This window comes from Gadus morhua, unplaced genomic scaffold (genome assembly GCF_902167405.1).
Source record: "Gadus morhua unplaced genomic scaffold, gadMor3.0, whole genome shotgun sequence".
Taxonomy (NCBI): Eukaryota; Metazoa; Chordata; class Actinopteri; order Gadiformes; family Gadidae; genus Gadus; species Gadus morhua.
Window position 1 is genome coordinate 15382 of NW_021964002.1, and position 23330 is coordinate 38711.

The following is a 23330-nucleotide window of genomic DNA, read 5'->3' on the forward strand; positions in this document are numbered from 1 at the left end:
GACACAATAAAGCCCTGAGGCTTATCCCATGGCGGTCCTTATAGGGCAGGAGACGGGGGCCAGTAGCAGCATATCATACATGCATCAAACATGCATCATTCATAAGACACATAAAAACATAAATTAGTTTCAAATATACATGACAAATACAAAAAGGCCAACGTCTAAACCATTTTTTCAAGTTTTGTTTAAAACGGCTTATGCTTCTGACTGATTTGAGTGGGCCAGGTAACTTGTTCCAAAGAATAGTTCTAACATAAAAAAAGGACCCATGTTCGTCTTAACTCGTCTTAACTCTTTAAGACTGGCTCCATTAAAACATTAAAACATAAGACACATAACCATACAGCCACACAACCCTTAGGGGATCAATAAAGTAAACAACTGTCCATCTCACTACAGGACAGCTAAAGTATAGCGCTAGACAAACATTAATGTATTATGAGAGGTGCTCACATTTTTGTATGGTCAAAAGCCAGCCCTTCAAGGTTGTATCAGCGATTCTGATTGAAACATAAAGTATCACGTTCATCAGCTTTTTCCTCACGATCCGCTAGCTCCCCGTCCCATAAGCAGGCAGTCAAAGAGCCGCGTCTCTCTAGGCAGCCTAGGCTCCGAGATCTCACACAAAAACAAATGGTGCTACCAACACCTCAAAATCAAAATAAAGAGTGTTCCAACCAATCACAGACAAGGGGTGGGTGTTGTGGTGTTTCGCGCTCGTGCCTGGGCTAAGCGACCCTTCGAGTGTCGTATGTGTTGCGCTTTCATGGTCATGCACGTTCATGAAAATGCACGTCCATGATCATTTTCAAAACACGGGAGGGAGGGGCTAGCTGGCTCTGTTTGTTTGGAATCTCGCAACGGAAGTCAGGGCAACCAGAATCGCTGATTCAACCTTTAAGATGGTGCGTGAAGTCAGGGCAACCAGAATCGCTGATTCAACCTTTAAGATGGTGCGTGAAGTCAGGGTAACCAGAATCGCTGATTCAACCTTTAAGATGGTGCGTGAAGTCAGGGTAACCAGAATCGCTGATTCAACCTTTAAGATGGTGCTTGAAGTCAGGGCAACCAGAATCGCTGATTCAACCTTTAAGATGGTGCGTGAAGTCAGGGCAACCAGAATCGCTGATTCAACCTTTAAGATGGTGCGTGAAGTCAGGGCAACCAGAATCGCTGATTCAACCTTTAAGATGGTGCGTGAAGTCAGGGCAACCAGAATCGCTGATTCAACCTTTAAGATGGTGCGTGAAGTCAGGGCAACCAGAATCGCTGATTCAACCTTTAAGATGGTGCGTGAAGTCAGGGCAACCAGAATCGCTGATTCAACCTTTAAGATGGTGCGTGAAGTCAGGGCAACCAGAATCGCTGATTCAACCTTTAAGATGGTGCGTGAAGTCAGGGCAACCAGAATCGCTGATTCAACCTTTAAGATGGTGCGTGAAGTCAGGGCAACCAGAATCGCTGATTCAACCTTTAAGATGGTGCGTGAAGTCAGGGCAACCAGAATCGCTGATTCAACCTTTAAGATGGTGCGTGAATGTATGGTGTGAAGTGGAGTTTCTAATGTCCACTGGCAATTGGTTCCATAGTTTAGAGGCTCTCACAGAAAAGCATAATTGGCCAAAGGAACTGGACCCAAGAGGGACTACACAGTCCCCTCTTAAGGCAGACCGTGTGGTTCTGCTGCTGGATGACTTCTGCTGTATGAAAGTGCAGAGTGGTGGAGCCTTCCCATTAATGATCTTAAAGATTAGCCATGCATCACTGTGTTTTAAAATATTTTCCCAACTGAGTATGTTATATTTGTTAAGAATGTTACAGTGGTGGTAAAGTTTTGTTTTTTTGTCCAAGACTTTAAGTGCTTGTTTGTGAAGTGAAGAAATAGGCCTTAATGTTGTGCTACATGCCTGGGTTCAGCTGGTCGTACAACATGTTAGGTGAGGGATTATCATAGTATTCATGTATAGCTTTGCTACAGGTGTTGTCAAACAGTTCCTTATATACCTAAAGTTCGCTCGGTTATATTTGGTTATTTGCACTACCTTTCTCACTTGATGTTTAAATGATAGAGTAGAGTCAAGAATAATGCCTAGATACTTAAACGGTGTAACTGTTTGAATGACGTCCCCAGACACAGACATTGGGTTCACAGTGAGATTCAGTTTTGCATTTGCTAAAAAAACATCCAGACTGTCTTCTTAACATTGAGATTCAGCCGTGAGCATGTAAGCCGTTGACGTACATGTACCATTGTGTTGCTGAGCCTGGCAGCAGCTTGGGCTTTAGTTTTTGCATGAACATATATGACTGTATCATCAGCATACATCTGAATCTCACATCCGGTGCACACTGATGGCAGGTCCTTTATGTAGATGCTGAACAGAATAGGGCCCAGGACAGACAGGTCTGTCTCCCTCGGAGCTGAGTGACAGCTCAGTCCCCGGCGACGCCCACTCATCCTGACCCTCCTCTTCCTGTCCCTCCTCTTCCTGTCCCTCTGTCTCTCAGACCAGCGGTTGGACCTGTGTAAGCTGAACCCGTCGGACAGCGATGCAGTGAGGGGTCAGATAGTGGGTAAGAGTCCGTCTGTCCGTCCGTCCCTCTCTCTTCCATCTCCCCTCCCCTCGGGGAGCCCTTCCTTCCGCCTCCAATGCTGACGTGTGTGTGTGTGTGTGTGTGTGTGTGTGTGTGTGTGTGTGTGTGTGTGTGTGTGTGTGTGTGTGTGTGTGTGTGTGTGTGTGTGTGTGTGTGTGTGTGTGTGTGTGTGTGTCCAGTGAGCCTGCAGACGCGGGACCGCATCGGCAGCGGGGGCCCGGTGGTGGACTGCCGGGGGCTGCTGGAGAACGAAGGGTGAGTCTGATCCGTTGCTGCGGAGCGGCTCTCGCTCAGCGCCCCGCTCAGAGCTGACCCTGGGCTCGCTGTGGAGCCGCTCCCCTAGTGAGCGGCTCTCGCTCAGCGCCCCGCTCAGAGCTGACCCTGGGCTCGCTGTGGAGCCGCTCCCCTAGTGAGCGGCTCTCGCTCAGCGCCCCGCTCAGAGCTGACCCTGGGCTCGCTGTGGAGCCGCTCCCCTAGTGAGCGGCTCTCGCTCAGCGCCCCGCTCAGAGCTGACCCTGGGCTCGCTGTGGAGGTTTATTAGCACCGCCCTTCAGTACACATTACCCCAGATGCTGATCTCTCCCTGGGTGGATTAACTCTGGTTCAATAGAACTCTAATCTGCTGGTTACTCATTAGCAGAGCACCGGCCACTGGGAGAGCAGGGTGGAGCACTGGGAGAGCAGGGTGGAGCACTGGGAGAGCAGGGTGGAGCACTGGGAGAGCAGGGTGGAGCACTGGGAGAGCAGGGTGGAGGCAGGGGCCATTGGTCTGTTTAACCCTCCCAGCCCCGCTGAGTTCGGCCGCTAATGTCTCTCTCTCTCTCTCTCTCTCTCTCTCTCTCTCTCTCTCTCTCTCTCTCTCTCTCTCTCTCTCTCTCTCTCTCTCTCTCTCTCTCTCTCTCTCTCTCTCTCTCTCTCTCTCTCTCTCTCTCTCTCTCTCTCTCTCTCTCTCTCTCTCTCTCTCTCTCTCTCTCTCTCTTCCCCCCCCCTCTTCCCCCCCCCCCCCCCTCCCTCTCTCTAGGCTGGTGTTTGAGGGCTGCTTCAGCGAGGAGCCGCTGCCCTACTCGGACCCGACGGGCGCGGCCGGGGGCGGGACCTGCCGCCTGGACTCGCCCAGCCAGGAGAACCGGCTCCAGGCGGTCCGGATCCGAGGCCAGGACTCCAGGGGCCACGGGCTGACCCCCCAGACCCGGCCGCACGGCCCCCAGTCCCCGGACCTGCCCGAGGGATACGGTACCGCTCTGTTCTGAACCTTCTGTGTGATGTGTTCAGTTCCCCTCGGAGAACCCTCAGCCCCCCCCCCGGAGAACCCTCAGCCCCCCCCCTAGAGAACCCTCAGCCCCCCCCCTGGAGAACCCTCAGCCCCCCCCCTAGAGAACCCTCAGCCCCCCCCCTGGAGAACCCTCAGCCCCCCCCCTAGAGAACCCTCAGCCCCCCCCCTGGAGAACCCTCAGCCCCCCCCTAGAGAACCCTCAGCCCCCCCCCTAGAGAACCCTCAGCCCCCCCCTAGAGAACCCTCAGCCCCCCCCTAGAGAACCCTCAGCCCCCCCCCCTAGAGAACCCTCAGCCCCCCCCTAGAGAATCCTCAGCCCCCCCCTAGAGAACCCTCAGCCCCCCCCCTAGAGAACCCTCAGGCCCCCTAGAGAACCCTCAGCCCCCCCCCTAGAGAACCCTCAGGCCCCCTAGAGAACCCTCAGCCCCCCTGTGACTCTGTGCTGTAACCTTTGACCTACTGACCCTGTGCTGTAACCTTTGACCTGCTGACCCTGTGCTGTAACCTTTGACCTGCTGACCCTGGCTCCCACAGAACAACGGACCACGGTGCAGGGCCAAGTCTACTTCCTCCACACGCAGACCGGAGTCAGCACCTGGCACGACCCCCGGATACCCAGGTACCCCCTCGCCCTAACCCCAACCCTAGCCCTAACCCAGGTACCCCCTCGCCCTAACCCTCCTCCTCCTCCTCTGTCTCCTTCTCCTCCTCTGTCTCCTCCTCTGTCTCCTCCTCCTCCTTCTCCTCTGTCTCCTCCTCCTCCTCTGTCTCCTCCTCCTCCACCTCCTCCTCCTCCTCCTCCTCCTCCTCCTCCTCCTCCTCTGTCTCCTCCTCCTCTGTCTCCTCCTCCTCCTCCTCCTCCTCCTCAGTCTCCTCCTCTGGCTCCTCCTCTGGCTCCTCCTCCTCTGTCTCCTCCTCCTCTGTCTCCTCCTCCTCCTCTGTCTCCTCTGTCTCCTCCTCCTCCTCCTCCTCCTCCCTCCCTCCCTCTCCTCCTCCTCCTCCTCCTCCTCTGTCTCCTCCTCATCCTCTGTCTCCTCCTCCTCCTCCGGCTCCTCTGTCTCCTCCTCCTCTGTCTCCTCCTCCTCTTCCCTCCCTCTCCTCCTCCTCCTCCTCCTGTCTCCTGCTCCTCCTCCTGTCTCCCTCCGTCTCCTCCTGCCTCCTCCTCCTCCTCCTGTCTCCCTCCGTCTCCTCCTCCTCCTCCTCCTCCTCCTCCTCCTCCTCCTCTGTCTTCTCTTCCTCCTCCTCCTCCTCCTCCTGTCTCCTCCTCCTCCTCCTCCTCTGTCAAATCCTGTCTCCTCCTCTGTCTCCTCCTCCTCCTCTGTCTCCTCCTCCTCTGTCTCCTCCTCTGTCTCCTCCTCCTCCTCTGTCTCCTCCTCCTCCTCCGTCTCCTCCTCCTCTCCCTCTTCCTCCTCCTCCTCCTCTGTCTCCTCCTCCTCCTCGGACAGTAGAGGGACTGACCTAGCCCTCCTCAGAAAGGAGCCAGCGATGCTGGAGTGAGAAGGAGCAGGGAGCAGGAGGCTGGGGAGGGCTGGGGAGGGCAGGATGGAGGCCCCTTTAAAGAGGCCTTTTGTTGGCCTCGCTCCCACGCATCAGAGGGACTGACTCATCCATCAGTGAAAGCCGCCATTCATTCAGAGCGCCCGCTGCACCACGTCAGGGCCGTTGATATCTCTAATGTAGGCGGAGCCGCCATTAAAATGCAAATTCCAGCTAATTAATCAGTGAGCCGGAGAGATGGGGTGGGGGGGCGGGGCCAGGAGTCGATGTCAAGGCGAGCGGACTCAAAGGGCGAGGAGAGGGTCAGCACCACGCTCACTCGCTGGCCCGGTCTCCCATCTCATCGGCCTTGGAACGAGATAGGTCCTCCTGACGGACCTCACTAGTAGAGACAGCGTGATGGTGCCTCAGTAGTTATGGGTTAGGGTTAGAGATAGGTCCTCCTGACGAACCTCACTAGTAGAGATAGCGTGATGGTGCCTCAGTAGTTATGGGTTAGGGTTAGAGATAGGTCCTCCTCCTGACGAACCTCACTAGTAGAGACAGCGTGATGGTGCCTCAGTAGTTATGGGTTAGGGTTAGAGATAGGTCCTCCTGACGAACCTCACTAGTAGAGACAGCGTGATGGTGCCTCAGTAGTTATGGGTTAGGGTTAGAGATAGGTCCTCCTGACGAACCTCACTAGTAGAGACAGCGTGATGGTGCCTCAGTAGTTATGGGTTAGGGTTAGAGATAGGTCCTCCTGACGAACCTCACTAGTAGAGATAGCGTGATGGTGCCTCAGTAGTTATGGGTTAGGGTTAGAGATAGGTCCTCCTCCTGACGAACCTCACTAGTAGAGACAGCGTGATGGTGCCTCAGTAGTTATGGGTTAGGGTTAGAGATAGGTCCTCCTGACGAACCTCACTAGTAGAGACAGCGTGATGGTGCCTCAGTAGTTATGGGTTAGGGTTAGAGATAGGTCCTCCTGACGAACCTCACTAGTAGAGACAGCGTGATGGTGCCTCAGTAGTTATGGGTTAGGGTTAGAGATAGGTCCTCCTGACGAACCTCACTAGTAGAGACAGCGTGATGGTGCCTCAGTAGTTATGGGTTAGGGTTAGAGATAGGTCCTCCTGACGAACCTCACTAGTAGAGACAGCGTGATGGTGCCTCAGTAGTTATGGGTTAGGGTTAGAGATAGGTCCTCCTGACGAACCTCACTAGTAGAGACAGCGTGATGGTGCCTCAGTAGTTATGGGTTAGGGTTAGAGATAGGTCCTCCTGACGAACCTCACTAGTAGAGACAGCGTGATGGTGCCTCAGTAGTTATGGGTTAGGGTTAGAGATAGGTCCTCCTGACGAACCTCACTAGTAGAGACAGCGTGATGGTGCCTCAGTAGTTATGGGTTAGGGTTAGAGATAGGTCCTCCTGACGAACCTCACTAGTAGAGACAGCGTGATGGTGCCTCAGTAGTTATGGGTTAGGGTTAGAGATAGGTCCTCCTGACGAACCTCACTAGTAGAGACAGCGTGATGGTGCCTCAGTAGTTATGGGGATTGAGGAGTAAGCTGTGACTTTATCAGTTTGCATCCATTTCAGATGCTTACACACAGCTCTTTGAGAAACGCTGCAGGGAAACATAACCCTGAAATAAGTTATTGTCCTGTTGGGGTCTGGTCCATCGTTTTGGGTTCGGGTCCATCGTGTTGGGGTCTGGTCCATCGTGTTGGGGTCTGGTCCGTCCTGTTGGGTTCGGGTCCATCGTGTTGGGGTCTGTCCATCGTGTTGGGTTCGGGTCCATCGTGTTGGGGTCTGGTCCATCGTGTTGGGGTCTGTCCATCGTGTTGGGTTCGGGTCCATCGTGTTGGGGTCTGGTCCATCGTGTTGGGGTCTGGTCCATCGTGTTGGGGTCTGTCCATCGTGTTGGGTTCGGGTCCATCGTGTTGGGTTCGGGTCCATCGTGTTGGGGTCTGGTCTATCGTGTTGGGGTCTGGTCCGTCCTGTTGGGGACCGGTCCAGACCCCCTCCCCTCCTTTTATAACCGTAGTAACGCTGTACCTCTGGGTCGGCCCCCTCCCGGCCTATCAGAGGGTAGCGATGGGGAGGGCCTCTCCCGGCCTATCAGAGGGTAGCGATGGGGAGGGCCTCTCCCTGCCTATCAGAGGGTAGCGATGGGGAGGGCCTCTCCCGGCCTATCAGAGGGTAGCGATGGGGAGGGCCTCTCCCGGCCTATCAGAGGGTAGTGATGGGGAGGGCCTCTCCCGGCCTATCAGAGGGTAGCGATGGGGAGGGCCTCTCCCGGCCTATCAGAGGGTAGCGATGGGGAGGGCCTCTCCCTGCCTATCAGAGGGTAGCGATGGGGAGGGCCTCTCTCTGCCTATCAGAGGGTAGCGATGGGGAGGGCCTCTCCCGGCCTATCAGAGGGTAGCGATGGGGAGGGCCTCTCCCGGCCTATCAGAGGGTAGCGATGGGGAGGGCCTCTCTCTGCCTATCAGAGGGTAGCGATGGGGAGGGCCTCTCCCGGCCTATCAGAGGACCGTGTGCACCGGAGGGTAATCCGCTGTAGCGTGTTCAGACAGAAGGGGGCGGGAGTGATTATTGATGAGTTATTATTATCATCATTAACTGTGTGTGTGTGTGTGTGTGTGTGTGTGTGTGTGCGTGTGCGCAGGGACCTGACGAGTGTGAGCTGTGAGGAGCTGGGTCCGCTGCCGGTGGGCTGGGAGGTCCGCAGCACCGTGTCGGGACGCATCTATTTTGTGGACCACAACAACCGCACAACGCAGTTCACTGACCCCCGCCTGCACACCATCATCAGGTACACACACAGACACACACACACCATCATCAGGTACACACACACACCATCATCAGGTAGACACACACACACCATCATCAGGTACACACACAGACACACACACACCATCATCAGGTACACACACAGACACACACACCATCATCAGGTACACACACAGACACACACACCATCATCAGGTACACACACAGACACACACACACACCATCATCAGGTACACACACACACACACACACACACCATCATCAGGTACACACACACACCATCATCAGGTAGACACACACACACCATCATCAGGTACACACACAGACACACACACACCATCATCAGGTACACACACACACAGACACACACACCATCATCAGGTACACACACAGACACACACACCATCATCAGGTACACACACAGACACACACACCATCATCAGGTACACACACAGACACACACACACACCATCATTAGGTACACACACAGACACACACACACCATCATTAGGTACACACACAGACACACACACCATCATCAGGTACACACACAGACACACACACCATCATCAGGTACACACACAGACACACACACCATCATCAGGTACACACACAGACACACACACACCATCATTAGGTACACACACAGACACACACACACCATCATCAGGTACACACACAGACACACACACCATCATCAGGTACACACACAGACACACACACCATCATCAGGCACACACACACACACACACCATCATCAGACACACACACACACACACACACACCATCATCAGGTACAGACACACACACACCATGATCAGGTACACACACCATCATCAGGTACACACACACACACACACACACACACACACACACACACACACACACACACACACACACACACACACACACACACACACACACACACACACACACACACCATCATCAGGTACACACACACACACACACACACACACACACACACACACACACACACACACACACACACACACACACACACACACACACACACACACACACACACACACACACACCATCATCAGGTACACACACACACACACACCATCATCAGGTACACACACACACCATCATCATCAGGTACACACACACACACACACCACCATCATCAGGTACACACACACACACACCATCATCATCAGGTAAACACACACACACCACCATCATCAGGTACACACACACACACACACCATCATCATCAGGTAAACACACACACCATCATCATCAGGTACACACACACACACACCATCATCATCAGGTACACACACACACACACACCATCATCATCAGACACACACACACACACACACACACACACACACACACACACACACACACACACACACACACACACACCATCATCAGGTACACACACCATCATCAGGTACACACACCATCATCAGGTACACACACCATCATCAGGTACACACACCATCATCAGGTACACACACCATCATCAGGTACACACACCATCATCAGGTACAGACACACACACCATCATCAGGTACACAGACACACACACACACACACACACACACACACACACACACACACACCATCATCAGGTACACACACCATCATCAGGTACACACACCATCATCAGGTACACACACACACACCATCATCAGGTACACACACCATCATCAGGTACACACACACACCATTATCAGGTACACACACACACCATCATCAGGTACACACACAGACACACACCATCATCATCAGGTACACACACACACACCATCATCATCAGGCACACACACACACACACACACACCATCATCATCAGGTAAACACACACACACACACACACACACACACACACACCATCATCAGGTACACACACACACACACACACACACACACACAACCATCATCAGGTACACACACACAACCATCATCAGGTACACACACACAACCATCATCAGGTACACACACACACACACACACACAACCATCATCAGGTATACACACACACACACACACAACCATCATCAGGTACACACACACACAGACACACACCATCATCAGGTACACACACACAGACACACACCATCATCAGGTACACACACACAGACACACACCATCATCAGGTACACACACACAGACACACACCATCATCAGGTACACACACACAGACACACACCATCATCAGGTACACAAACACACACACACACACACACACACACACACACACACACACACACACACACACACACACACACACACACCATCATCAGACACACACACACACACACACCATCATCAGACACACACACACACACACACACCATCATCAGACACACACACACACCATCATCAGACACACACACACACACACACACACCATCATCAGACACACACACACACACACACACCATCATCAGACACACACACACACACACACACACACACACACACACACACACACACCATCATCAGACACACACACACACACACACACACACACACACACACAACATCATCAGACACACACACACACACACACACACACACACACACACACACACACACACACACACACACACACACACACACACACACACACACACACACACACCATCATCAGACACACACACACACACACACACCATCATCAGACACACACACACACACCATCATCAGGTACACACACACACACACCATCATCAGGTACAGACACACAGACACACACCATCATCAGGTACACACACACACACACCATCATCAGGTACAGTATCTATTATTCACATTGGCCATTTGTTCCATGGACGTATTTAAAGGATATATTTATAATTTGAAATTCGTCGCAGCCTTTATACCACAGATACTCCAGTGTCTGTCTATAGCATATAACCGCGTTGACTGATTACAGTTTAATGCATTTTCCACAATGTACCAGCTCTCGTTTTGAAGGCTGTACAGACTATTTAACTGGAATTACTTAGTAGGTGTCCATATATCAGGGATTAATGGACACGGTATAATTAAAGGATATGCAAACATAGACACCCTATATCATGTATATATATATATATATATATATATATATATATATATATATATATATATACATACAGGGGTTGACACTAACGGTTGCCCGCTTGCCCGGGGCAAGTAAAAAAAATGTTTGGGCAAGTTGAGATTTTTTCTGGTTGCCCGAACGGGCAAGTGGATTTTGGGTGGATGTTAATATAAAAGCTATTTATTCAAATGTTTTTAGAAACGGCAGAACAACCTTTTGTTCCTCAAAACCACACAAAATAGAAGTATTTGCAATTGATCAGCGCGCTGTCTTCTCTTCTCTCGGAAAAGCGAGTTAACAGACACGCATCGCTTCAGTGCGAATATAGCCCCGCCTTCTGTCACTCACTCGCAGTGCGGTCTCTGGCAGTGATTCGCTAAAGGTTAGCCAACACAGCTAGCATCTCAAGTGCAGCACCTCCGCGAACGGTTTAGGTAGAAGTTAAATGGAGTAGTGATGGAGGAGTGCAGTTTGGAAGTACTTTGGATTGAGGCAAATTATCAAGGAAAGTCAAGAACACGGTTTTGGGTTTCATAACTGTGCACATGCACACAGCAATAGCGATCTTTTTCACGAAATTGGACCCTCACAAACTATATATTACATGAAAGCTGAGCCTCCACTTATTCCAACAGTCCAAACCATATCATTCTGTGACTAAAACTCGCAAATAACAACTTAAGAAGAAACGTCCCCTTTTCTTTTAACAACCAAAAATGAAGTATTACCTTTGTGATTTTTGTCCACAAAGTTGATTCTGATCTAATAAAACCACCATAAACAGATTATCCAGTATCTGGGCCAAATTTTGCAACTTAACATGGTGTTTTCAATCAATGAATAAGAGAAGGTTTCTTAGGAAATAGGTAAATTGCCTTCAATCAGAAAACATATTCTTCAGCGCAATCTAGTGGCCATATATTTATTTGCGAGTGTTTGGCTTGGTGCATTCAATTGCCCTGAACTTTAAATAGAGGTGTCAAGTGTCAAAATTGTAAGATATCTACCTTTATTTGTGTCTCATAGTAAGACAGCGCTCCCAACTGATAACGACCAACTGATACTGATAATTATTTCAGGTGGAAATGTTATCTTCCACTTATGCTGTGTTCCATGGCTTTATTCACTTTAACCAAGTATTATCCCCATTGAATATTTCACTTGCACAACAATCTTTCTTTTGGCCCAAAGATGACATTATCGCCCTTGCAGTTGTGGAGATATAATCTATTTACTTTTGTTATGTTCTTTCCTGAACAAAACTTTTCCCCTGATATCAAAAATGGTATAGAATATCGATCTTTTTCCAGGAATAGTATTGAAGTTAGAAAATCCAGTATCGTGACTGACAACCCTACTAGAAACGCGATTGTGATTATTCAGTTAGAGCTACAAGAAACTTAAAAGTTAAAAAGACATATCTTTGCTACTACCTCTGACATTTAGTCATGTACATTTGCATAAAATCATGCAGGTCTACATATAACTTGGCGATAGCTTTAATAGGTTGGAACGGTGGACTGAAATCACTTCATGGCACGATGTGAGCGCTCGATAAATAAGTAAACAAAGAGAAGTTTGTTATTTTTTATGTGCTGAAGCTAACATTCAGCTTCAGTCTGAGCTAGGAGAATTTTTCTGAGCCCCCCCAAAACCAGGCCGGGTGCCTGGCAAAAAGAGGCCCGTTCACGATTCTGATTATAATTTGGGCAAGTGAACATTACATTCGGGCAAGTTGAACCTGACCTGTACTTGCCCGATGGGCAAGTGCTTTTGAAACCTTAGTGTCAACCCCTGTATATATGATATAGGGGGTCTATGTATACAAACGCTTACAAATTTATATATATTGACGCTAAAAGTTGATGCCGGCAGGGTTGCTATGGCCGGTCCGAAGGAAATCAGAAGGCCGTCGTCAGTCCTGTGGGTTCAATGTTCACTACGTCACAGCTGTTACCAAAAGTGTGTTTCCATCTCCCATTCTGCGCATTTACTCCATTTACTCCATTTACTCCATTTACTCCATCTCCCAGCTAACTCCGCGCTGAGCGCCACTCAGGGTCACATCGTTGGTTTGTCCGTCTGCTCTCTCACACAAAATCCTTCTGTCTCACTCACTCTGTTACTTTGACTCTCCCTCTCTCCTCCCCCCCCCTCCCCCTACAGCCAGCACTCCCAGGCCAAGGAGTCGTCGCAGGCGCCCCCGATGGAGGTGGTGGCGGGCGAGGAGGGCCCGGGGGGCGAGGGGGAGATGGCGGTGCGCTACGAGCGCGACCTGGTGCACAAGCTGAAGCTGCTCCGCCACGAGCTGAGCCTGCAGCAGCCCCAGGCAGGCCACTGTCGCATCGAGGTGTCCCGGGACGAGATCTTTGAGGTGGGGGCCGGGGGGGCAGGCCCCGCACACACACACACACACACACACACACACACACACACACACACACACACACACACACACACACACACACACACACACACACACACACACACACACACACACACACACACACACCTGGCTCCACCTAATGAGGATGGTGAAATTAATTAATGTGGATGGTGTAATTAATTAATGTACACATAATGTGGATGGTGTAATTAATTAATGTACACATAATGTGGATGGTGTAATTAGTTAATGTATACATAATGTGGATGGTGTAATTAGTTAATGTACACATAATGAGGATGGTGTAATTAGTTAATGTACACATAATGAGGATTGCGTAGGTAGTTGGGGTAGGACATGTTTAAAACGGTTTGCTGGAGCAGAGTGTGACTCTGTGTTGTGGTTACCAACCTAGCTGGTAGTTTAGAGTCCAGTGCCATACACCGTGTGACTAATCATCATGTGAGGATAACTCACTGTCTCCCTTTTTCGGAAGTTAAATGACAATATGGTGATGTGGAAAGATGGCTGCTGCTGCTGAGAGAGGCGGTATCAGGACTGTCAGCTGACCTTCATTCTGTTACTGAGTAGGATGTTGGCTGGAAAGGACGTTAGCCGTTTCTCAATTCCAATTCGAAGTACGCATCAAGCGAGTACTGTCGTAAAACCCGGAGGTGTTCTTGATGCGTGCTCGATCTCGCCGTTTCACCGAGCATGCATCGGAGGTGGCTCGTGTGTACTTGCAACCGCTATAAATCCCAGGATGCATTTCGCACTCGCAGCAGTACGATGGCGGACAATATGGAGAAGACGCACAACTGTAGCTTAAGTTACTCTTAACTTATATATATTTATATAATATATATAATATAATAATAATAATATAAGATAACATATATATATATATATATATATATATATACAGGTGCTGGTCAAATTATTAGAATATCATGAAAAAGTTGATTTATTTCAGTAATTATATTCAGAACGTGAAACTTACATATTATATCAATTCATTACACACAGAGTGATATATTTGAAATGTTTATTTCTTTTAATTTGGATGATTAGTACTGACAATTACTGAAAATCCCAAATTCAGTATCTCAGAAAATTAGAATATTAGTTACGACTAGTACAAAAAATGATTTTTTAGAAATGTGGGCCAACTGAAAAGTATGAACATGGAAAGTTTCAGCATGTATGGCAATCAATACTTAGTTGCAGCTCCTTTTGCCTGAATTGCTGCAGCAATACGGCGTGGCATGGAGTCGACCAGTCTGTTGCACTCCTCAGGTGTTATGAGAGCCCAGGTTGCTTTAATAGTGGCCTTCAGCTCTTCAGCATTGTTGGGTCTGGCATCTCGCATCTTCCGCTTCACAATACCCCATAGGTTTTCTATGGGGTTAAGGTCAGGTGAGTTTGCAGGCCAATCAAGAAGAGGGATACCATGGTCCTTAAACCAGGTACTGGTAGATTTGGCACTGTGTGCAGGTGCCAAGTCATGTTGGAAAATGAAATCGTCACCTCCATAAAGTTGGTCCGCGGCAGGCAGCATAAAGTGTTCTAAAACTTCCTGGTAGACTGCTGCATTGACCCTGGACCTCAGGAAACACAGTGGACCAACAGCAGCAGATGACATGGCACCCCAGACCATTACTGACTGTGGAAATTTTACACTGGACTTCAGGCAACGTGGATTCTGTGCCTCTCCTGTCTTCCTCCAGACTCTGGGACCTTGATTTCCAAAGGAGATACAAAATTTACTTTCATCTGAAAACATAACTTTGGACCACTCAGCAGCAGTCCAGTCCTTTTTGTCTTGAGCCCAGGCGAGACGCTTTTGACGTTGTCTCTTATTCAAGAGTGGCTTTACACGAGGAATGCGACAGCTGAAGCCCATATCTTGCATACGTCGGTGTGTGGTGCTTCTTGAAGCACTGACTCCAGCTACAGTCCACTCTTTGTGGATCTCCCCCACATTTTTGAATCGGTTTTGTTTGACAATCCTCTCCAGGGCGCGTTTATCCCTCTTGCTTGTACACTCTTTTCTACCACATCTTTTTCTTCCCTTCGCCTCTCTATTAATGTGCTTGGACACAGAGCTCTGGGAACATCCAACCTCTTTGGCAATGACCTTTTGTGTCTTGCCCTCCTTCTTTAAAGTATCAATGGTCATCTTTTGGACAGTTGTCAAGTCAGCAGTCTTCCCCATGATTGTGTGTCATACAGAATCAAAACGAGAGACCATTTAAAGGCTTTTCCAGGTGTTTTGAGTTAGTTAGCTAATTAGAGTGTGGCACCAGGTGTCTTCAATATCTGACCTTTTCACCATATTCTAATTTTCTGAGATGTTGAATTTAGGGTTTTCATTGGTTGTCAGCTATAATCATATTCTTTTTGGCAAAAAACACTTATAATGTATCAGTCTGTTTGGAATGAACGTATACATTCTACAGGTTTGACTTTCTAAATGGAATTAATGAAATAAATCAACTTTTTCATGATATTCTAATAATATGACCAGCACCTGTATATATATGTATATATATATATATATATATATGTATGTATATATATATGTATATATATGTGTATATATATATATATATATATATGTATGTATATATATATATATATATATATATATATGTATATATATGTATATATATATATGTATATATATATATATATATATATGTATATATATATATGTATATATATATATGTATATATATATATATATATATATATATATATATATATATATATATATATATATATATATATATATATATATATATATATATATATATATAAGTTGTGCGTGTGTGTATAGCTTATACACATGACAGGACACGCATATCTTTTCAATTTTTATTCGTTCAGAATATTTACATACTATTTGAAAATGAAAGAGGCTGGGATTTTGTTTAATATCATTTGTATCATATATTGTTCAGTAGTATATGCCTAAATGAGGCCGTAGCACAGTTAACGGACGAGCAGAGGTGGTGACGTCATCGAGTCCGCTGCTGTTCCAATTGCAGGTACGTACTCGTGTGTTCGCAAGTCTGTGCTTGAAGTACGGACTTGCCAAGTACGTACTTGCAAGTCATCGAGTCCGTAGTACGCGTGCTTAGTATTGAGAAACGGCCGTTGAACTGAGGAGAGGTCCGTGTTTCAGAGGAGCCTGTTCTCATAGGGGGAGGAGCCTGTTCTCCATATGGGAGGAGCCTGTTCTCCATAGGGGAGGGGCCTGTTCTCCATAGGGGGATGAGCCTGTTCTCCCTAGGGGGATGAGCCTGTTCTCCCTAGGGGGATGAGCCTGTTCTCCCTAGGGGGATGAGCCTGTTCTCCCTAGGGGGATGAGCCTGTTCGCCCTAGGGGGATGAGCCTGTTCTCCATAGTGGGGAGGAACCTGTTCCTCATAGGGGAGGAGCCTGTTCCTCATAGGGGAGGAGCCTGTTCCTCATAGGGGAGGGGCCTGTTCTCGAAAGGGGGAGGGGCCTGTTCTCCCTAGGGGGGAGGAGCCTGTTCTCCCTAGGGGGGAGGGGCCTGTTCTCCATAGGTGGGAGGGGCCTGTTCTCCATAGGTGGGAGGAGCCTGTTCTCCCTAGGGGGGAGGAGCCTGTTCTCCCTAGGGGGGAGGGGCCTGTTCTCCCTAGGGGGGAGGGGCCTGTTCTCCATAGGTGGGAGGAGCCTGTTCTCCATAGGTGGGAGGAGCCTGTTCTCAAGGGGGGAGGGGCCTGTTCTCCAGGGGGGACTACTCTGGATCTCTGGGGGACTGGTCTCTGGGGGACTCTGGTCCACTTGGGGGGGTCTCTGGGGGACTGTGTGTGTCTCTGGGTGCCTGTGGGGGGCTCTGGACCACTCGTGGCTGACTGTGTGTGTCTCTGGGTGCCTGTGGGGGGCTCTGGACCACTCGTGGCTGACTGTGTGTGTCTCTGTCTCCAGGAGTCGTACCGGCAGATCATGAAGATGAGGCCCAAGGACCTGAAGAAGAGGCTGATGGTGAAGTTCAGGGGCGAGGAGGGCCTGGACTACGGGGGCGTGGCCAGGTAACACACACACACACACACACACACACACACACACACACACACACACACACACACACACACACACACACACACACACACACACACACACACACACACCCTCCCCGGTGTATGTTGACCGTGGCTTTGCCCCCAGGGAGTGGCTGTACCTGCTCTGCCACGAGATGCTGAACCCGTACTACGGCCTCTTCCAGTACTCCACGGACAACATCTACACCCTGCAGATCAACCCCGACTCCTCCATCAACCCTGTGAGCACCCTCACACCGACAGCCACAGAACCATCCTTAATGTCCCCAGGCCTCCCATGGACCCTCCCAGATCCTCCCCTCATAATACCCTCCTGACTGTCTGACTGACTGACTGTCTGTCTGTCTGTCTGGTTCAGGACCACCTGTCGTACTTCCACTTCGTGGGCCGTGTGATGGGGCTGGCCGTGTTCCACAGTCACTACATCAACGGCAGCTTCACTCTGCCCTTCTACAAGCAGCTGCTGGGGAAGCCCATCCAGCTGGGGGACCTTGAGACCACCGACCCCGAGCTGCACAAGAGCCTGGTCTGGATCCTGTGAGTAGCCCCCCGCAGACCCCTACCCACCCCCCAGCCCGCCGCGGTGTGTCTGTCCCCTGCTGACTGTCCCTCCGTCTCCAGGGAGAACGACATCACGTCGGTGCTGGACCACACCTTCTGCGTGGAGCACAGCGCCTTCGGGAAGTTCCTCCAGCACGAGCTGAAGCCCAACGGCCGCAACATCGCCGTCACCGAGGACAACAAGAAGGAATACGTCCGGTGAGCCTCCACACGCTACAGCGCTACGCTACAGTGCTACAGCGCTACGCTACAGCGTTACACTAAGGCGCTACACTAAGGCGCTACACTAAGGCGCTATGCTACAGCGCTACCCTAAGGAGCTACGTTACAGCGCTACACTAAGGCGCTACGCTACAGTGCTACAGTGCTACAGCGCTACGCTACAGCGTTACACTAAGGCGCTACACTAAGGCGCTACACTAAGGCGCTATGCTACAGCGCTACCCTAAGGAGCTACGTTACAGCGCTACACTAAGGCGCTACGCTACAGCGCTATGCTACACTAAGGCGCTACGGCGCTACGCTACAGCGCTACACTAAGGCGCTACACTAAGGCGCTACGCTACGGCGCTATGCTACAGCGCTACGCTACGGCGCTATGCTACAGCGCTACACTAAGGCGCTATGCTACAGTGCTACAGCGCTACGCTACAGTGCTACAGCGCTATGCTATAGCGATACCCTAAGGCGCTACGCTACAGCGCTACACTAAGGCGCTACGCTACAGCGCAACACTACAGCGCTACACTAAGGTGCTACGCTATGGCGCTACGCTACAGCGCTACACTAAGGCGCTATGCTACAGCGCTATGCTACAGCGCTATGCTACAGCGCTACGCTACAGCGCTATGCTACGCTACAGCGCTACAATAAGGCGCTATGCTACTGCGCTACACTACAGTGCTACGCTACAGTGCTACAGCGCGACGCTACAGTGCTACACTAAGGCGCTATGCTACAGCGCTATGCTACAGTGCTACAGCGCTACGCTACAGCACTACGCTACAGCACTACGCTACAGCGTTACAGTCACCACGTTACGTCACCACGCTACGTCAACATGCTACATCTACCGCCACATCAACACGCTACGTCTAACGCTACGTCACCACGCTACGTCTAACGCTTGTCTAAAGCTACATCACCACGCTACGTCTAACGCTCGTCTAACGCTACGTCACCACGCTACGTCACCATGCTACGTCTAACGCTCGTCTGCCCTGCCTCAGGCTGTACGTGACCTGGCGGTTCATGCGGGGCATGGAGGCCCAGTTCCTGGCTCTGCAGAAGGGCTTCGGGGAGCTCATCCCCCAGCACCTCCTGAAGCCCTTCGACCACAAGGAGCTGGAGGTAGGCCCCTCCCTCCCCCTCCCTCCCCCACTCCTCCCTGCGCCCCCCCCCCCCCCCCCCCCTCCCTCCCTACGCCCCCCCTCCCCCCCCTGCTGGAGCCCGTCCCCCCCCCGTGGTGGCCGGGCCCCATGTGACCCCCTGTCCCCCCCAGCTGATCATCGGGGGTCTGGGTAAGATCGACCTGGCGGACTGGCGGGCCAACACGCGGCTGAAGCACTGCGCGGCCGACAGCCCCGTGGTGCGCTGGTTCTGGCAGGCGGCCGAGGCCTTCAGCGAGGAGCGCCGCGGACGCCTGCTGCAGTTCGTCACCGGCTCCACCCGGGTCCCCCTGCAGGGGTTCAAGGCCCTCCAGGGTGGGTCCCACACACAGCACGCCCTACACCACCACGCCCTACACCACCACGCCCTACACCACCACGCCCTCACACCACCACGCCCTCACACCACCACCCCTCACACCACCACGCCCTCACACCACCACGCCCTCACACCACCACGCCCTCACACCACCACGCCCTACACCACCACGCCCTACACCACCACGCCCTACACCACCACGCCCTACACCACCACGCCCTCACACCACCACACCACCACCCCCTCACACCACCACACACACACCACCACGCACACACCACCACACACACACCACCACGCACACACACCACCACGCCCTCACACCACCACGCCCTCACACCACCACCACACCACCACGCCCTACACCACCACGCCCTCACACCACCACGCCCTCACACCACCACCACACCACCACGCCCTACACCACCACGCCCTCACACCACCACGCACACACCACCACGCCCTCACACCACCACGCACACACCACCACGCCCTCACACCACCACGCCCTCACACCACCAGGCCCTCACACCACACACACCACCACCACACCACCACACCACCACACCACCACGCACACCACTACAACACACACAGTGATAACTAGAATGTGTGCTGATCCACCAGAGCGTAGAGCAGTGATAACTAGAATGTGTGCTGATCCACCAGAGCGTAGAGCAGTGATAACTAGAATGTGTGCTGATCCACCTGAGCGTAGAGCAGTGATAACTAGAATGTGTGCTGATCCACCAGAGCGTAGAGCAGTGATAACTAGAATGTGTGCTGATCCACCTGAGCGTAGAGCAGTGATAACTAGAATGTGTGTGTGTAAGGTTCTACAGGTTCTGCAGGACCAAGGCTGTTCACCATTCACTTAATAGACGCCAACACGGACAACCTGCCCAAGGCCCACACCTGGTAAGGAGAAGCCCCGCACCCGACCAGCACGCACGCACGCACGCACGCACGTGGTGCCTGGCTCACACACCGAGAAACACAGAATGTACCGTTTGGGTTCCAGTGTCTGTTGTAGATTCTGAGTACACGTTCCCACTGCTCAAAGTGTGTGTGTGTGTGTAGTTTCAACAGGATAGACGTGCCACCCTATGAGTCGTATGAGAAGCTCTACGAGAAGCTGCTGACCGCCGTGGACGAGACCTGTGGCTTCGCTGTGGAGTAGAGAGGAGAGACCAGCAGGAGGAGAGACCAGCAGGAGGAGAGACCAGCAGGAGGAGTGACCAAGGAAACGTTTCAATGAAACTCAGAACACAGACTCACCCTGTCACCGAGGCACACCACTTGGCAATTTTTATACACACACACACACACACACACACACACACACACACACACACACACACACACACACACACACACACACACACACACACACACACACACACACACACACACACACACACACAGAGACACACACACACACATAGAGAGAGAGCTCTTGCGTACGGAGCGTTTGTGCCCTCCCCCCTCTCTCTCTCGGGCGATCAGAGCCTGGAGACTCCGGGGGGGGGGGCAAAAGAAGAAACAACAAAAGTATTTTAGAATTTTCCAGCTGTTTTGAAGAAGCATTTTTACGATTCCGTTTTAACGAGCTGTTGATGTCTTTCTTCGGAGCGCCTGCAGTACCGCGCGACTCATTGGCAGGTCTGTCAATCATGCATCGGCCAATCGCATTCAAGCCCACGAACTATGAGGCGGACAGTTGAGAGGAGAAACCGACGAAGACCAGAGGCGGCGAGGGGTGGTCCCACTCTGACATCATGCTTTATGTTTAACCACTGTCGTTTATCAGAGAGTGTGTATGAGTGTGGTGCGTGTGGTGCGTGTGTGCGTGCGTGTCTGCGTGCGTGTCTGTATTCCTAGTATAACGTTGATCCAATGAGCCTGCTCCTGTTTTGTTAAATTTTGTCTTTGTAGTTTTTATTTTTTTTGCAACCACTCTGAAACACACTCTTGATGGCAATCTTTTAATTTCAGATTTTTATTATTTATTACGAAGTGATAACATGCTGCTATGTGCTCTTGTGAGAGCCCCCACTAACCTCTTCATCCGCTCCTTCCCATCCTAGTGCTCTTCCTCAAGCCACCACCAGGGGTTGCTGGCTCCGCTCACTCCCAGTTCAAACTCCCAGTATCTCTAGCCACAACCAGTCTGTGTTTGAGCGGAAAGCGAACGTTTCCACGCCAGAATTGGCGCTCCTGTTGGGTTGTTTTGAAACCTTTTTCAAATGAGTGGAAGGCAAGGCCAGCCCCTATGCTAACGTGTAGCCTGATCCTATGCTAACGTGTAGCCTGATCCGATGCTAACGTGTAGCCTTATCCGATGCTAACGTGTAGCCTTATCCGTTGCTATCGTGTAGTCTGGTCCGATGCTAACGTGTAGTCGGGTCCGACGCTAACGTGTAGCCTGATCCGACGCTAACGTGTAGCCTGATCCAATGCTAACGTGTAGCCTGATCCGACGCTAACGTGTAGCCTGATCCGACGCTAACGTGTAGCCTGATCCGACGCTAACGTGTAGCCTGAGCTAACCCCTTATTGTTTTTTTATAAGAGCTTACCGACGCCCCCCTGTGGAGCTGTGGCGCAGCTGCCCGTCCTGCTGCCGGCCGCCATAGGAGGCGTGGATTTTAATATGTGTATGAAATATGCAATAAAATCTCAAAGGCCTTTCATTTCTCCACCCTCTTATTACCATCATATTATATTCTTTGTTACTCTAAAGATTGTTTCTAGACATTTCTTTTTGTAATTATTCGATACCTTTGGTGGAAGAGGTTCCTCTTGTCGGTCGGTTGAGGAGAAAAATCAATGAACAAAATGGATGAACAAAATGGCCGCCCTGGAGACGGACAAACGTCGACATGTTGAGCGAATGCTGTGGAAATAGTCAGGATGTTTTTTGAAGATTGAAAATGACTTGCAGTACCATCACAATCTGCATTTTCTAGGTTCTGAATTCATTGTGTAATGGATGCAAGAGTATTGTAACTTACTATGTACTAAACATTTATGGAAAATACAATGTAAATAAGATTATATTAAAAGAAACTAAATAGAAAACGGTGCTTGAGTTTGGCTTTTCATTTTGTATTCAACAATCTGGTTCTCTTGTAAAATTTACAATCATAACAATCTGAGTTAAATAATTTGAATACTGCAATATTTATTAATCTAAATTATTAGTAAAGTATTTTTGTTGAAGCATTGCTATGGTGGGAGTGACGACACTTTAACAAGGTCATTACACACTCATTAAATTAAGGCAGTGTGTGTGTGTGTGATTGCAATTTAGTGACATTCATTTTTATCAAATGAAAATGCTCTGCTGTGGGGTTAGGGTTGGGGCCGGTAA

The 23330-nt window shown here is 50.5% G+C and overlaps 1 protein-coding gene across 2 annotated transcripts in view; it reads left to right on the plus strand.

Moving 5' to 3' along the window:
* Window positions 1–23038, plus strand: part of smurf1 (SMAD specific E3 ubiquitin protein ligase 1) — a 30517-nt gene extending 7479 nt beyond the window's left edge. The window contains exons 5-18 of one of the 2 annotated variants that reach the window (XM_030350093.1): window positions 2512–2577; window positions 2778–2853; window positions 3620–3831; window positions 4406–4490; window positions 8023–8169; window positions 13381–13588; window positions 17557–17660; window positions 17797–17911; window positions 18049–18227; window positions 18312–18449; window positions 19481–19601; window positions 19753–19954; window positions 20792–20876; window positions 21039–23038. In XM_030350093.1, the coding sequence (XP_030205953.1) occupies window positions 2512–2577; window positions 2778–2853; window positions 3620–3831; window positions 4406–4490; window positions 8023–8169; window positions 13381–13588; window positions 17557–17660; window positions 17797–17911; window positions 18049–18227; window positions 18312–18449; window positions 19481–19601; window positions 19753–19954; window positions 20792–20876; window positions 21039–21138 (1838 nt within the window). In that variant the 3' untranslated portion in view covers window positions 21139–23038. The remainder of the gene's footprint in view (window positions 1–2511; window positions 2578–2777; window positions 2854–3619; window positions 3832–4405; window positions 4491–8022; window positions 8170–13380; window positions 13589–17556; window positions 17661–17796; window positions 17912–18048; window positions 18228–18311; window positions 18450–19480; window positions 19602–19752; window positions 19955–20791; window positions 20877–21038) is intronic. The other variant, XM_030350094.1, reaches the window with a different exon arrangement.
* The last annotated feature ends 292 nt before the right edge of the window (window positions 23039–23330 follow it).